The sequence below is a fragment of the Dermacentor andersoni genome, chromosome 1 (assembly GCF_023375885.2).
Source record: "Dermacentor andersoni chromosome 1, qqDerAnde1_hic_scaffold, whole genome shotgun sequence".
Taxonomy (NCBI): domain Eukaryota; kingdom Metazoa; phylum Arthropoda; class Arachnida; order Ixodida; family Ixodidae; genus Dermacentor; species Dermacentor andersoni.
In genome coordinates this window covers 297,775,171-297,792,209 of record NC_092814.1, presented here as the reverse complement: position 1 = coordinate 297,792,209, position 17,039 = coordinate 297,775,171, and the positions used below count along the sequence as shown (strand labels likewise).

At 44.1% G+C, this 17,039-nt stretch overlaps 1 protein-coding gene across 1 annotated transcript in view; it reads left to right on the top strand.

Annotated features, from left to right (window-relative positions):
* bchs (WD repeat and FYVE domain containing 3 bchs) overlaps positions 1-17,039 on the top strand; it is a 255,193-nt gene that overhangs the window by 165,989 nt on the left and 72,165 nt on the right. The window contains exons 47-49 of the mRNA XM_050196790.3: positions 2,740-2,905; positions 6,824-6,999; positions 12,119-12,267. Coding sequence (XP_050052747.1) covers positions 2,740-2,905; positions 6,824-6,999; positions 12,119-12,267 — 491 coding nt within the window. The remainder of the gene's footprint in view (positions 1-2,739; positions 2,906-6,823; positions 7,000-12,118; positions 12,268-17,039) is intronic.

The window sequence follows — 17,039 nt, the reverse complement described above, 5'->3', positions numbered from 1 at the left end:
AACGAGATCAAGGTCCTCTTGAAGAATGAGATGGTCAAGGCTGCGAATTGGTCAATATAATGTACAATCATCGGCAAAAACATGCATGCAGGATGAGATGTTATTGGGCATATGATTGATGTAAATAAGAAAAAGCAAGGGTCCTAGTACGCTGCCCTGCGGTACACCGGAACTGATATATGCGAGGGGTAACATAAAATTATTAAAGACTGTAAATTGCTGACAATTTGATAGAAAGTTGTGAATCCAGGAGAGCGTTAAGTATTCTAATTTGAGAACGGATAATGTGAAAATTAAGTGGCAGTGAGCTACACGGTCAAAGGCTTTGGAGAAGTCGAGAAAAATGCAATCTGTTTCAAGGCTACGGTCCATGTTAAAATGTAAGTCTGTAGTGAATTCTAGTAACTGCGTCTCACATGACAAGCCTTTCCTAAACCCATGTTGGTTAATAAAGCAAAAATTATTTGATTCGAAATGATGATATATGTGAGATGCAGGGATATGTTCAAGCATTTTGCAGCAAATGCTTGTCAATGATATTGGACGATAGTTTTCTGGGGAATTCTCGCCGCCACTTTTGTGTACTGGTATCACTTTTGCAATTTTCCAGTCTGAGGGAAGCTGGCCTGATGATAACGACTGGCAGAAAATAAGACAAAATTTTGGTATACAGTATGACTGTATTCTTTAAAATTTTGGAGTTCATATTATCAACACCCGAAGAACTAGTCAACTTAAAGTTATTTATGAGACCTGCGATACCATCTTATGTTACATCGATGGATTGCATGTACTGGTAATCTAGATTAGTGACTTGTTGCGAATTTGAATGGTCTTCTGTAGTGAATATGAATGAAAAAAATCCATTAAAGACGACTGGGCATTTCTTGTCACTGATTGGAGCTTGATTACCATCACTTCGTGAAATGTGATGCGAGCCACTATTAGGTGAAATCGCCTGCCAGAATTTTTTGGGGTTGTTTTTGAGCAATGAAGCTAGATCTTGAGAGTAGTATTTTTCTTTAGCCTCTCTTAAGACTAGCAGTAATCTTTCAAAAATGAGCTATGTTTATCCCATACCACAGATGAGTTTGTGCACTTTGCACTTGCGTATAGCCTTTTCTTTTTGTTTGTTAGCCTTCGAAGGTACTTAGTGAACCAAGCGTTCTGTCCATCGCCTGTTATTATGATTAGAAGGATATACGTTTCCACTAGAGCACACAGCTTTTCTTTAAACAGAGGCCAGTTTTCATTGACTGACCAAGCAGAAAACGGAGCTAGAAAGGTGCCAGAAAGAAATGTCTCAAGTTCTTTGTTAATTTTGTCATAGTCTCCTTTGTTGTAATCACGGATGGTTTTGTTTGAGACGCCTGTAAATTGCAGGGGGATCTTAAGAGTAAGTTGTAGTAGCTTGTGATCGCTGAAACCATCTAAGCAAACAACTTCACCAACCGTTTGAGGGGCGTTAGTGAAAACTAAATCTAAATTGTTAGTGCCTCGGGTAGGCTGGATAATCATTTGGAATAAGTGGAAGTCTAACATTAAAGAAATGAATTTCATTGATGTATGACCAGAGGATGATAGGTTATTCCAGTTGATCAAAGGAAAGTTAAAGTCACCAAAGAGATAGACGATATCAGCTTGACAGAGCTCAAGAGCTTCAGAAATACTATTGCACAGTTCAACAAGAAAGCACTGGTTTGTACGGGGAGGTCGATAACAACATCCTATCAGGAGCTTGTTCCTGTAGGTTTGACATTCAGCCCATACTATCTCAGTACTGGAATCTACATTAATAACTTGTGAGGTAACTGTTGTTTTGATACCCAGGAGTACGCCACCACCTCTCTTTTTCAGTACAGTCACACACCTTAACATGTTAAATGTGCTATCGTGTGAAAATATTTCATTATCTGTTATTTCAGGGTGTAGCCATGTTTCAGTAAGAACAAGAATACCTGAACTGCAGTCATCAAGAAATGAGGCAATAGCATTGCGTTTATGCAACAGACTTCGGATATTTTTGAAAGATATCAATAATAATGGTGCGATTACAGATGGCTTTGACTTTCTGTGGTTCAAATCATGCAGTGTGGTTTGCTGCTATTTCCCCACAATTTTTTTATTTTATTTATTTCCCACTATTTCCCAATGGAGGCAAGGGCACAGGTGGTTTGCTTAAATAGCATCAACTTCAGTCACAGCCACAATATTTGTGACATGTCCATGTGGATCTCTGCTGACCGCCTCCAAAAACTTTAGCAATACATTGTATGGTATTTTAAATTTCATTTGCTGTTGTATATTATTTCTCTGGATAACAATAGTGGTTTCACGAAATACTCAGAATGACTTACCCTATTTGAAAAAAAAAATGATGTAATTTGAAAAATTAGTTGGCCAATGTGTGCACATAAAGATGAAGTGGTAACTTTATGCAATTTTGGAGCTAATGACGGCGGTGTTTAAGCAACGTCATTTCACTGAAGCTTGGTACTTGCAGTAGTGTCTCAAAACTGAGAACACAGAAGTGTTTGACTGGTATTCTGTATATGTAGTAGTATGTTGCATGCCATCTTTGTTGAAGTGTTCATTGTTGCTTTATATATATTGAGCTTTCCTGCTTTCGTTTTCGCTGTCCTAAATTTACAGAACTGCTATACTACTGCTTTTTGTAAAAGTTTTTGCTTAACACAATGCAAGTGGCTTTTTTTTTTTTCCTTTTCATGTATATGACAGCGTGCCTTGAAGTACAAGGTTGCCACGAGCTTCGATAGCAAGGAATATTACAAGCATTGCCGGCCAGACAGCCTTGTGGAGCATGACACTTTCTCCCCAGATGTCATTTCTATCACCTCTGATGACTGGCCTCAGGAAGGGGACAGCACTGAGGAGCGAGAAATTGGTTTGTTCTAGTGTAACTTTCTGAGTGCATGCTTGAGAGTCCAGTGGCTTATGAATATTATTTTCCTCTTACCTGTTGCTAGCATCAGGTGCATTGCTGTGTGCCTTAGAGTGGAATTCACACATGGTGACAGTATCTTCATTTGGTTCACAGTGTTATGAGGGTCTCGCATAAAGCACACCACCCTACATCTGTGATGCTGTTCAGTGACTTAAGCCACTACAAAATAGGGCCATCATTTTACTTGACGCATGCATACTTTATGTTAGCCCATAGAGAAATCAAGTGATGCTTGCTTCTGGTACTTTTGATGTTGCTCCTGATACATAGCAGCATGTGACCTTGGGATGCTTGAAACATACGGCCAGTGGCAGTGGCATAGGGCTTTTGGCATAGGGCTTGGCATAGGGCACTGGCATAGGGCCTTTGCCAGTGCTAATTTCATCAGGATACATTTAGTGTTCGCTAAGTCTTCTGTGAGAATAGTATGTCTACAGGTCCCACACCACTTCCTCATCACTGGGCAAAGAGCTGTCCCTCCAGGCCAGATAAATGCCCACACAGTTTATTGCATACTGATATTGTCAGGATACAACCACAGGCTCCACAAATATGCAAAAAATCTTGTACAGGTGACGATACATGACAAGAAAAACAAATTAAACAGATATAATATCATTAGCAATAGCACTGCACTGTGGAAGTTGCAGCTCCATTCTTCTTTAAAGGTTGCCTGTTACACTGCATTTGAACATAGTGTGTTTCATTTCTTGACTTAAGAAAAACAACTATACCTAAAAGTCATACCCCCCAGCACCTATTAACTCTTGGCTGTCACAGATTCTTTCTATTTTCTAACAATTTCTTTCTTGTTTCTCGCCTCCATCCTTCTCCGTTTTTGAGATCATCCACTGTCGCATCCCATTGCTACAGTAAAAGCTCGTTAATTCGAATTCCGCGGGGATGCTACGAAAATTCAAATTTTACAAACTTCGAACTAATGAAAGTCAGAAAAAAATTGCTCGATTAAGGCGCGTATATAGTCTGACGTAGCATGAGCGCGCGCGCGCACACGCTACGTCACGTTGGCGAGAACAGCAACGTCTGTAGTTCGAAGCACTGGCGCAGCGAACGTAACCGGATGCAACCAATGCAGTCCGGCATGCCCGATGTCGAGATGGCTCTTGCTCAATCCGCGCGTTCATCACGTCAAGCCACAATTCATGGCATGGAGAAAAAAAAAAAGGTGCCCACGCCGCTTCATTGGCGGTCTCAGACAGCCGTTCAAAGCGGCGCGTGGGTTGGGGATCATTCTGCGCATGCTCCGAAATTAGCAGCCGACGGCGTGCCACACGTGTCCAAGTCTAGAGGTACTAGAGGGAACGACATTTCGGCTGGCGCAGCGCAAATGGCGTTGCGTGACTGGCCACAAGCAATGCACGCCGAAAACGTCTGACTATAAAAGCTTTTTTGCGCCGCCGCTGCTCGCCGCAGGAACAAGAGCTGCACTCTAAAATGCATTTGCGAAATGCACCAAAACCTGCTACAACATTTGTGTATGTTGAAGCTTTGTAGCTGCACCGACTACACGCTGCCGAGTTTCACTATACGCATATGCGGCGTCCAAACACGTATTCCAGCGATGCTTTCCTTGGAGTAATAGCCACGAATCTCAAAGGCTATGCTTTTTGGTACTGCGAGCGCCAATAAACATTATGACCGCCATGTTTTAGACATTACCTGAGGCGCGATCGGGGTTCGTACAGAGCGCGCCACGCAACCAAATGCGCACTCTGAACAACGATCCCCGATCGTGCCCCTGGTGCCGCTTCTCTGCACAACACCTTGTAAAGAAAGAGCATAGCCTCCAAGATGTAACATGAAAGAAAAAAAAAAGACATGCAGCACTGTGTTCGCATTTTTATCTTAACGGTCTTGAAAGAGGGAGAGAAGCGACCTACAACAGAGGCATTGGCCATGCCTGGCCAGGCGCAAACTCGTCTCTCTCCAGTCAGGCCTAAACAAAGGGCCACAGATGGAAAGAGCAAAGATGCACGGCGATGCCAGTGTCGCAACATGCTCCTGTGCACTAGCATGTTCCCCATCCACGATGGAGCAGCATTTGAAGTATCGGTGGCGGTGCGGATCTCAGTGGGAATTAGCGGGACTCGTTACATGTGGCTTTCAATATATTTTTGGACGGACCACAGCGGCTACTTCCAATTATCCAAAATTTCGAATTAACAAGCTTTTACTGTATAGTTCTCTCTGCATCATTCATTCTTATTCTTTTTTTTTCTTTTATGCTTTTCTAACCACGGCAAGCAGCTCAGTCAGGCATTTGTTCTTTCTCTGTTGGTCCTTTGCTTTGTTCAGGTTACTCATATTTTTACTTCATATGTTCATTATTAGTGCAATTGTGTGGTTGTTCACTTTTGGGCAGCACAATCACCTCATTAACTTCAGGTTTCCACAAAGTTTGTTGTGTTGTATTTTTAAATGCCCTGTACTGGCTTTCTCATTATACATGTTCCTGCTATTGTGGATGCCTTCTGATGCAATGTGCCATGACACTATGCAGAAGTAGATGATTTTGAAATTTCACTTGTTTTTGTGTCTCTTTAAAGGGGCCACGACGCCAAATTTTGTAGCTTTTATGATGTATCGCATGTTAAACCATACACATCCCACAACAAGCTGGCGAAAGATTAACGTTTTCAGTGCAGTAGAAAACTTGTTTTTTAATTTTTTTATGTTGCAGTAGAACCACACATAAATCTGGCAACACTGATCGGTGACAAAATGAAGTGTGTTCTGCGCGGTCAATGTGTGTGGTATATGCATGGTTTCATTTTTGCATGTACGTCTGGGCAGTCAGTCCAAGATGCATTCCCATAGCAGTGGGCATGCATTCTCTCGGCATGGCACGCGCATGATTTTTGGAATGCTTTAGAGTAGATGACAAAACGGTGGCTTGGCGCTTCTTGATGTCACACAAGACATGCCGAAATGGCATTTGCCGTCTGTGGCAGGGGCTTCAAAGCAACAGTTTCAAATTTAAATTTCATGTTGAGATGTGCCTTGAGAGTCCAGTTTGTGTACAAACATATTGGCCCCTCTACTCTGTTATAATGATAGACTGAGAATAGTTGGACGACAATATTCTTGCATTTTGTTAGTACGTTTCTTTCCACGGTTCCCTTATACATTTTGCCATTTGCAAAATGAAGCATCAGTTGTCTTTGAGCACTCATATCAACGATCATGTTATTTGTTGTTTCAGTAGATATTTAGGAAATGGTAAAAATGAGCCTGCCAAAAATTGCTATGAGTGCTGTTGCAGCGCACAGTTCAGGAGTTCTTGCTACCACAATTGTGATGCAGTGCTCAGAGACACAAAATGGTGTGTGCAACGGGAGAGTACAACAACACACATGTGCTCCTGCAAGAGCAGCTTCTCGTCACGACATGAGCCATCTTTTCCACCCGACAACATATGCACCGCTAGTAGAAGCACTGTAACCAGCACAGAGATTTGGAAGCACAGGGTGCCTATAAAGCTGTAATATACAGCTAGTGAGCCAGCATTAATTTCATTATAGCTGCATACAAAAGGAAATCTGAAGAATGTGTTGTTAGTTCACAATAGGTGCATCAGTCTTAGTTTGCATTTTGCTTGAACTAGCATAATATGAATACTGTGACAAACTGTTTAGTGCAGCATTTGTGCACTTAGCTCATGAAGTGCTGTATATTAGTTCTGTGAATTCTGGGCATTTTTGATGTCCTCCTGGTTTGGCAGTGTTAACTTTCATTGCTCTCATTTAAGGAAAGGAAAAACTACTGTTGGTACTCTTGCTGAGAATGTTATCTGCTTGTGCGAGAATCATGTTACCTATTCGTTTCTGCAATGCCCAGGTTTTCAAGGTCTGCGCACTAGACTGCAAGTAAATCGCAGCGTCAGTGGTGAGCAGGATGAGGACAGTGAAAGCCTGGACCCTGCGTTGGACGCTTCAGAGCAGGAGGGTGCTGCTCGTAAGGATGAATCACCAGACAACCAGAGCGTGCTTCGCCTCCTAGAAAAAGGCGAAAAGGTGCGTGGAATGAGATCGTCAAGAACAATACCATAGTGCAAATTAGGGAAATTCGAAGGCCTTGGAAATTTAAGAGACGGAAGTTTAACTGCGACTCTTTTTAGAATAGCTGTTAACACAAAGCTTAATAATTTCTTCCTTTTCCCTTTCTTCCTCCTTTTACTGTTCTTCTTCTCTCTCCTTTACTCTCCTCTTTTTTTTTTAGAATGGGTGTTAACAAAAAGCTAAAAGTTTTACTGTAGAAATTTTACTTGAAGTGGTGCCCGGAGTCATTATGACATGCAGTTCATTTTCTCAATACATCACAGTTTCCTTATTTACATGATTCTGAAGCTTAGCTCCTCCACTTCTGCTGCTCTCTTTGTTGACTTTTCTTTTTCTGTGTGTGTGTGTTTGAGTTTGCGCATTTGTAGAAAGAACGAGAACAGGTGAATGTGTGCAGTTTCTTTTTCTGTTAATATGTTTCAGTGTGCAATGTTCACATTAGATCTGGAAACAAGAACAAAACCATACAGGGTCCATTATAAAAGTAATGCACATTTCCTGGGAAAAATAGATTTATTGACCAGACCTGTCCAGATGGTTAAAGCTCTTCAAAATACTCTCCCCCTGCATCAATACACTTGCGGAAACATGCCTGCCACGCCTGAAAGGCACCCTGAAAGTCCTCGACGGGAATGTCTCTCAGGAATGCTGTAACATGCTTTTGGATGTTTTGCACGGTCTCCCAATGCTTTCCAGTCGGATGCTCCCAGTCAGAGAAACAATGCTCCCAATGCTCCCAGTAGGAGAAAAAAAAAATTTCGCACGGAGCCAAGTCGGGACTATAAGGGGTATGGGGAACCACCGAGGTGTTGCTCTGGGCCAGAAAGTTTGTAACAGTGAAGGATGCGTGGCTGGGGGCATTTTCATGGTAGAGTTTGACTGTGTCTTTGATGTCAGCCCTCACGCGCGCGACCTGGCGTTTCAATCTCTTGAGCACCTCCAGGTAAAAAGGTGAGTTGACAGTTTCTGCCTGCGGTACAAACTCAAAATGGACAATTCCTCGGGCATCAAATAAGACAATGAGCATCGTTTTTATGTGAGACTTGGTCATTCGCGCTTTCTCGGGGCGGGGGGGATGATTTTGTGTGCCACTCGGTGCTCTTCCTTTTCAATTCTGGGTTGTACTCGAACATCCAGGATTCATCTCCAGTTACGACAGAGTTAAGAAAGTCCGGCTCATTCTGAATCAAATCCAACAATTCTTGACAGCGCAAAACTCGGAAGTTCTTTCTGATCTTCCGTCAACACTTTCGGCACAAGCTTCGTGCAGACCTTGCGCATTTGCAGATCCTCGGCCACTATCCTAGGTCACTACTGGCTGCGTTGGCAGGGGAGAACCCTCGCCACATTTCCCGACTGGTTTTACTGCCCTGCCATGGATAGTCGCGTCATAATAAAATCATGTGCATTACTTTCATAATGGACCCTGTATGTGTGACCAATTGCACCATCACCAAGTCAAAATGACTGCTACAAATAGTCATAGTTGGCCCACATGAAGCATTTCTATGAATCAGCTTTCTTATACTTTGTTCATCCATGTTGTGTTCCACTCTGCGACCTTACTTGCCAAATGCTTTTGGCACCATTATTAAGGTTTCACCTGGTAAAGTGAGATATTCACTGCCATCTTTTATTCTCCCGGCCTTTATTTACACTCCCGGCTTTCATTTAAAGGCATTATATTCAACTGTATGCAACAGTTTGTTCCAAAGATTGCGAGAAAGGCTACGTGTCGGAATCCCTGGATTTCCCGGGAGACTTTGCGCCAGCAATGCAAGCTTAAATGGCTTAAAAGTTCTGCAAAAATGAAAACTTGTTAAAAATTCCGAAAGGGTCATTGAGGAAACGTCAAATAAATTAAAACAATTGATCATAAATGACAAAGAGAATTACTTTAATGTACAGCTTCCTAGTTTTATGAAAACGTCTCCAGGGAGATTCTGGAGGATGATGACTCATTCTTCTTCCCTGTCCGATATGTTTATAATAGACTGTAAGGGTGTACACGATGAGCAGGTTGTATGTTCTGCTTTTAACAATCATTTCAGTAGTGTATTCACATTGGATGATGGTTGTCTGCCTTATTTTTACATGGATTTGCCTTCCATTCCCGATATTGTTATTTCTGAGAATGGTATATGTCACTTACTGTTAAAAATTGATGAAAATTCCTCTGTCCAGATGGTATACCACATGCCTTCTTAAAACGCTATGCTGAGTGGTGTGCGAAATAATTAGAAATTTTGTTTAGTAAATCACTTCAGGATGGCATGCTTCCAGATGACTGGAAAACAGCAATAATCAAACCCTTACTTAAATCGGGAAACGAGAATTGTATAAAAAACTATCGACCAATTTCTTTGACTTCAACAACATGCAAAATTTTTGAACACATAATCTATAAGTGTGTAATCGGTTTCTTTGATGAGCATTGCGTATTGACAAATGCTCAACACGGATTTCGGCAGGGCTTTTCCACAAACACTCAGTTAGTAGAAACAATTCACGATTTTGCTAACACAATAAATAATAGAAAACAAACCGATGCTATATTCATGGATTTCAGTAAAGCATTCAACAAAGTAGCCCACAGCAAATTACTTTACAAATGAAGTTTTATTCTTAGAAACGATAAGCTATTAAAATGGATACAAGCATACCTAATGAACCGTTTCCAATTCGTTAGGATAAACCAGACTTCCTCCAACACATTACCTGTTGCTTCTGGTGTTCCCCAGGGATTCGTGCTGGGTCCTCTTGTATTCTTGCTTTATATAAATGACACTGGCAATAATCTATCTGTCAAATTAAACTTTACGCTGATGACTGTATAATATATGACGAAATTGACTCACCCCAAGATCAAATCAGCCGGTCGCTGAAATTCTCCGCACCAGCTGTCTGCCTCCTGGCATATAATACAATAGTTCGTCCTACTTTAGAATATGCAATAATCATTTGGGACCCCTACACAAGAACAAATATTGAAAAATTTGAATTCAAAAGAAAGCTATCCGATTTATCTACAATGCTCATGGTCGAACTTCTATAACAGATCTCCTTAAACGTAGTGGCTTCTCTTCGATTACAGAACAAAATCGTGTTTCCCGATTAAAGTTATCTTTTCAGCTAATGAGTGGCCACTACCATATTGATACCTCACACATCTTAACACCTTTAACTGGTTATGCTACTCGTCATAAACACTCCCTAGCAGTAACCCCGTTAACACCGCATAACAACTGCTTCAAATACTCTTATTTTACAAGAACAATAGTTGATTGGTATAAACTTCCTGATGAAGTCGTTACAATAAATTCTTTATCCCGTTTTCAGGCGCAGCTGCATTCATGACTCAACCGCACATAGTTTATTTGCACCTTTTTTCATGCATTCTGTATTTTTGCCATGTTGAATTCAAGTGTCGGCATGGATGCTTGAACTGTATGTTTGTATGAATGTACGTACTTGTTTGTTCCCACCCTGCTAAGATCTTGTAAAAGATCACATTATCTATAAATAAATAAATAAAATAAATAAATCCTGGGATTGTGCAAGAATGGCTTTGCTCACAAGTGTGGTTCAAGGAGTGGTCTTTCACACATGTAGATTTGCTTGCACAGTGCGCTAGGAATGTCAGCATGTGTAAGCCTGCAGCTACGGCTAGTACGTCGACTTGCTAAACCCAAATTCAGCATGACATGACATTCTACTTAGGTGCCTAAAATGTATAATGCAACTTAATTGTAAATGCCACTGGGCTAGTTTTGCTCAAACAGGCCAAAAAAAATTTTTTTTGAATAAGCAGTTTCAGCATCAAGAGCCTGACCAGTATTGTGCTCTGTCGCACTTTTTTGTATATCGTTGCATAATGCTTTTCCATGTTACACTGTATATCATTTAGCTTCAGGGAAGCTAGCTAATAAATCATAGGCGGGCTTTTGCTCATTGCAAAACTTTTTCGAGCACTAATTTCCCGTTAACAGGGTAATTTGCATGCAATATTACCCTGTTTAAACATCTATCATTGGTCTGTGCAAGAAAGTGTGGCCAGTTATTTGCTATAATGAAGAAGGAAGTGCAGTTTTTACTTGTAAATGATTTATTTCATCCAACTGCACCTTCAAGGCTTTAAAGAATCCTTGATTGGCATCTGCCTCTTCTGTCAGCTCCACACGTTTCCTTAGCAACTTGAAGTGATTAACATTGGGTGAGAAACAAGGCAAGCTTGAGCCTGGAGCCAACGTCTTGACGAGGTGACTTACCTTGGTCAGGCGAACGACTGCTTTTCTTGGCTGTGTTTATATTGCTCTCACACTTCCTAGAGACGAGCATAAGCGGGTACAAAAGAATAAGGTAAAGGCTGGCGGCATGGCTTCTGGCAGTTTTCCCGCATCTAGTTTGTGATAAAAACATCCAAGACAGCCTACAACAAGAGCTAAAAATCTGCGGTAGAATAACTCACATTTGCCACTACAGAAGCTGCTGCAATCAGCAAATTGCCTCTTCCATCAACTGCATCTGTGGTGTCAAGAGGCTTAACCTCACCAGTATTCTTTCGAACTTGAATTTTTACACAGCTGCATTTGTATGCATAGAATTTACAACTTTGGCGCTAGTGTCTATGGGAGCTGAATTTATGGTAGCGCAGTAAGCGTGGGAATCTTGGGCAGTGCCTCGTATGGATTTGCCTAAACTTTTTCCTTCTGGCATCAAACAGCTTTGCAACTTGGCAAATTGATCATTTTCAGCAAAATATTGCATTATACTAAATGCAACAATTTGCAGTGATCTTGCATGTGCACAGAGACTTACTGTCTTGCTGTACTCGAAAAACTTAAATTTCTAGGAAATTTGGTAAATAAAATGTTAAAACGAAAATGTAATAATAATGCCACAAGAACGTTTGAAACGACAAGTGCAAAGAATTGGTAAATATATGTACTGCCCATTGTTCCAGCTGAACGATCGCAGTGCCATAGTTCCCTCCAGTAATTTTTGTAGAAACTCTGATATTATACTACGCAGGCTTGTGGTCGCAGTTTGTCACAAAGGCTGACTCTCATTTCAGATCACTCACATGTTCCGGTGTGCACGGGTGCAAGGCCTTGACACATGTGAAGGCCTATTGCTGTTTGGGAAAGAGCACTTTTATGTTGTAGATGGTTTCACATTGCTGAAGACCAGGGAAATTCGAGACATTGACTCACTGCCAGCCAAGTAAGGGGTTTTCCAGAACTCACTCTTGCACGAAAATGGGCTCATGCTTCTACCAAGAGACCGATTTCGCGGCGAATTTTACTCTACTGCCGGTGCTGCTAAGCATGTGGGTAGCAGTAGTCTTTAGCAAGCTGAAGGGCAACTGTCATAAGAACAATGTTGTGTTTGTACCATGACAAACCCATTTAGCCCTCGAGACCAAAAGGCAGGGATGTGTTTAAGTGTGGAGTTTAATCATGGAGTCTTACATCCCGAAACTCTGCAGTGAGTTATGAAGGATGTCGTAGTGGAGGGCTGCAGATTAATTTTGACGACCTGAGGTTTTTGAACGTGCACCCAAAGCACTGTACATAAGCATTTTTTGCATTCTGGCCCCATTAGAATGCAGCCACTGGGACTGGATTTGAGCCCGCACCATCGTGCTCAGCAGCACAATGCCGTAGACACTGAGCCACCACGTCAGGTAATAAATAGATTCTGAAATAGAAGTGGGACTTGAGACACGGCCGTTCCCCCCCTCACCAAATTTCCCTAAATTTGGCTGGAAAATCCACAGTGGCATGCAGCTAGGCATAACCCTCAATCACCTTGGACCCATGTATAGGCAGAAAACGGCAAGGATTACTGTCATCATACCACCAGCAGGGCTGCTGTGCCTGGGCTCTGAAGGTGGTGAAATCGGTCTATTGAATCTCCTCTGCTCCTAGAGCCTTTTTTATATATAAATAAGTCAATGAGTGCTGAATTATATTATATATTCTGAGTTGCTAAATTCAAATCTGTACTTGCTTTTTATATACAATAAGTGGTGCTTACGATATTAATAATTTCATGTTCTTAGTTTAACTCTTTCCGTACCGTGCCCATTGGGCATCATTAGCCCGCTAACAATGCTTTGAAACGCCAGTTTTGAGACTTTCCATGTCGACCGCAGAGACACTGTGCTATCGGACAGGAAGGAGGAGAATTATATTGTTGCAGGAAGAAAGCAGGCCCACGAGTGTAAAATGTAGTATATTTACAACTGGTGTATATGGCATTCAGGCAACTGCCAGACTTCGTCTTCCTCTCGTCTAAATCAACTTCTTCCTTCCCTTCATCGTAACATCACCCTCCCGGCGGGGTAGCTCCGTCCCGGTGCAAGTTATAGAGCCTCACTTAATGGGGGGACATAGGGCTTGAGCCTGGCGACGTGAACAACATCGCTGGTGACGTTGGGAGGCACTGAAGGCTGACCGACTGGGGCGATCTCGTATGTCACGTCGGACAGTTGGCGTAAGATCTGGTACGGACCAGAATAACGGGAAAGTAGTTTTTCCAACAAGCCGACGCGACGTGAAGGCGTCCAGAGAAGGACAAGAGAACCAGGTGAAAAATGGTGGTCTCGGTGCCGAAGGTCGTAGCGTCGCTTCTGAGAAGCTTGCAAGACTGTGAGGCGATGACAGGCGACATCTCGGGCCTGGGTGGCTAAGTCAATAGCATCGCGAGCGTAACCAGTGCTGGGTGATTGTACTGCGGAAGGTACCAACGTGTCAAAGGGCAAGGTGGGGTCGCGGCCATACAAAAGGTAAAATGGTGAAAATCCGGCAGTGTCGTGACGAGATGAGTTGTACGTGAAAGTGATGTATGGTAAAGCGACGTCCCAGTCGCGGTGATCGTCGGAAACGTACATGGCCAGCATTTCAGTTAGTGTGCAGTTGAGTCGCTCGGTGAGGTCGTTTGAGCTCCTACGCGGTACGCGGTAGCGATCTGGTGTTCTGTAGAACAGGAGCAGAGCAGATCATTGACGACCTTCGATAGAAAGTAGCGGCCGCGATCGGTCAGCAACTGGCAAGGGGCGCCGTGGTGCAGGATGACGTCATATAGTACGAAGTCGGCGACATCTGTAGCGCAGCTGGTTGGCAGTGCTCGTGCGATGGCATATCTCGTGGCATAATCGGTCACTACAGCAATCCATTTGTTTCCTTTGATGGAAATTGGAAAGGGGCCAAGGAGGTCGAGGCCCACACGGAAGAAGGGCTCTGTAGGGATATCAATTGGTTGAAGCAAACCAGCGGGAGGCATCGCAGGCGTCTTCCGGCGCTGACACAGGTCGCAAGAAGCGACATAACGGCGCACAGAGCGATAAATGCCGGGCCAGAAGAAGCGGCGCCGCAGGCGGTCGTAAGTACGGGTGATGCCCAGATGTCCAGCTGTAGGAGCGTCGTGAAGTTGCTGGAGCACGGCAAGTCGAAGGTGCTTGAGAACGACTAGGAGGAGCTCCGGGCTGTCAGGACGAATGCTACGACGGTATAAAGTTCCATCGCACAAGGTGAACATCCGGAGGGACGGGTCATTGGGCGAGGAGCTTAGGCGTTCCATAAGTGTTCGAAGAACAAGATCTTTGCGCTGCTCGTCGCCAATATGGAGGAAGCCCGAGAGGGATAGAACACTGATGTCCGAGTCTGCATCGGTATCATCCGGTTGATCCACGGGATTGCGGGCCAGGCAGTCAGTGTCTTTATGCAGGCGCCCTGACTTATACATAATAGAAAATGTATATTCTTGTAGACGCAATGCCCAACGTACAAGTCGTCCAGTTGGGTCCTTCAAAGAGGAGAGCCAGCAGAGGGCGTGATGATCGGTTATGACGCGGAAGCTCCGACCGAAAAGGTACGGTCGAAATTTCGCGACTGCCCATACGAGTGCGAGACATTCTCTCACAGTAATGGAGTAATTTCGCTCGGATGTGGAAAGAAGGCGGCTAGCGTAAGCGATGACATGGTCTTGGCCCTGTTGACGCTGAGCGAGGACAGCGCCGATGCCATGATCACTTGCGTCAGTTCGTACTTCAGTGGGCGCAGAAGGCTCAAAGTGTGACAGATTCGGGGAAGTTGTAAGCCTCTCAATCAGGGTAGAGAAGGCTTTCTCCTGTAGTGGTCCCCAAGAGAGAAATACGTCTTTCTTAAGAAGGTCAGTGAGAGGGTGAGCGATGTCGGCAAAATTTTTCACAAATCGCCGGAAATAAGAGCATAAGCCCATAAAACTACGGACATCGTTTGTGGAACAACGTACAGGAAAATTTTGCACGGCGTGAACTTTCTGTGGATCAGGTTGGATTCCGGCGGCGTTTACGAGATGGCCGAGCATGTTAATTTCACGGCGACCGAAATGGCACTTGGAGGAGTTTAGCTGAAGGCCAGCCGTGCGAAACATGGAGAGTATGGTTGTGAGGCGCTGCAGGTGGCTCTCAAAGTTCGGCGAAAACACAATCGCATCGTCAAGGTAACAGAGGCATGTAGACCACTTCAAGCTACGCAAGAGAGAGTCCATCATGCGCTCGAATGTAGCTGGCGCATTGCACAACCCAAAGGGCATGACTTTAAATTGGTACAGACCATCCGATGTGACGAAGGCGGTTTTCTCGCGGTCCATCTCATCGACGCTAATCTGCCAATAGCCAGAGCGGAGGTCAGTTGATAAAAAGTATTGGGATCCATGAAGGCAGTCAAGAGCGTCATCAATGCGAGGCAGGGGATAAACATCCTTCTTTGTTATTCTGTTGAGGTGACGGTAGTCAACGCAGAAGCGCCACGAGTTGTCTTTTTTCTTTACTAAGACAACCGGTGATGCCCACGGGCTACTGGAAGGTTCAATGATGTCCTTGTCCATCATCCTGTCTACCCCTTTCTGTATGATGGCCCTTTCTGTTGCGGAGACACGATATGGCCGCCTATGAATGGGGCTGGCGTCACCGGTGTTGATGTGATGCGTGACAACAGATGTCTGGCCAAGTGGACAGTCGTTCAAATCAAAGATGTCCCGATAAGATGACAGGAGGTGACGGAGAGCTGTTGTTTGCTCGGAAGGAAGGTCAGGGGTGATCATCTTAGAAACATCGTCTGCAGGCGTCGAATACGAAAGAGTGGGTGACAAAGGTCCGTTGGTACTGAGGAATAATTCAGAGGTCAAAGAAGAAATCTCAAATTCTTCGAAAGGAGTGATATGCGCTATGGCGATACCGTGTGGCAGCACATGCGACAAAAATCCAAAATTGAGGATGGGCATGCGAGCGCAGTTTTCGTGGATCTGGATTAGGGTGCTCGGTACGGCAATATTGCGCGACAAAACCACGTCAGTAAGGGGCGACACGACGTACTCGCCATCAGGTACGGGAGGACAGGGCGTCAGGAGGACATTTGTAGCCGCCTGTGGAGACAGCCTTGCAAACTCAGCAGAACATAAGCGGTGTGAAGTGAAAGTGGTTGCGTCGGCAGGAAGCGGTAGATCCAACTGGGGGGGGGGACAACACCTGCGGAGCAGTCAATTTGGGCAGAGTGTTTCGAAAGGAAGTCGACGCCGAGAGTTAGGTCGTGCGGACAGTGTTCAAGGACAATAAATATAACAACGGTATAATGGCCCCCAATGGTCACATGTGCTGTGCACATTCCAAGGACAGGTGAAGTACTCCCGTCAGCGACTCGCACAGTGCACGCTACGGCGGGTGTCAAAACCTTTTTGAGCCTTTGGCGGAGAGCAGCGCTCATAACTGAAAGCTGCGCTCCTGTATCAACGAGAGATCTAACAGGAACGCCATCAACTTCAATGTCCAGTAGGTTTCCACAGGTAGGCAGGGTCAACAGAGGATTTGTGGGCCAGGTCGGAGTTGCAGCTTCACCTCCGGGAGCTGCACTGCCTAGTTTCCCGAAGCGAAGTGACCGGTTGCAGAAGGGGAAGAAGAGCGATGAACGAGAGGCGAACGAGACCTACGGCCTTGCGGAGACGGGGAGCGG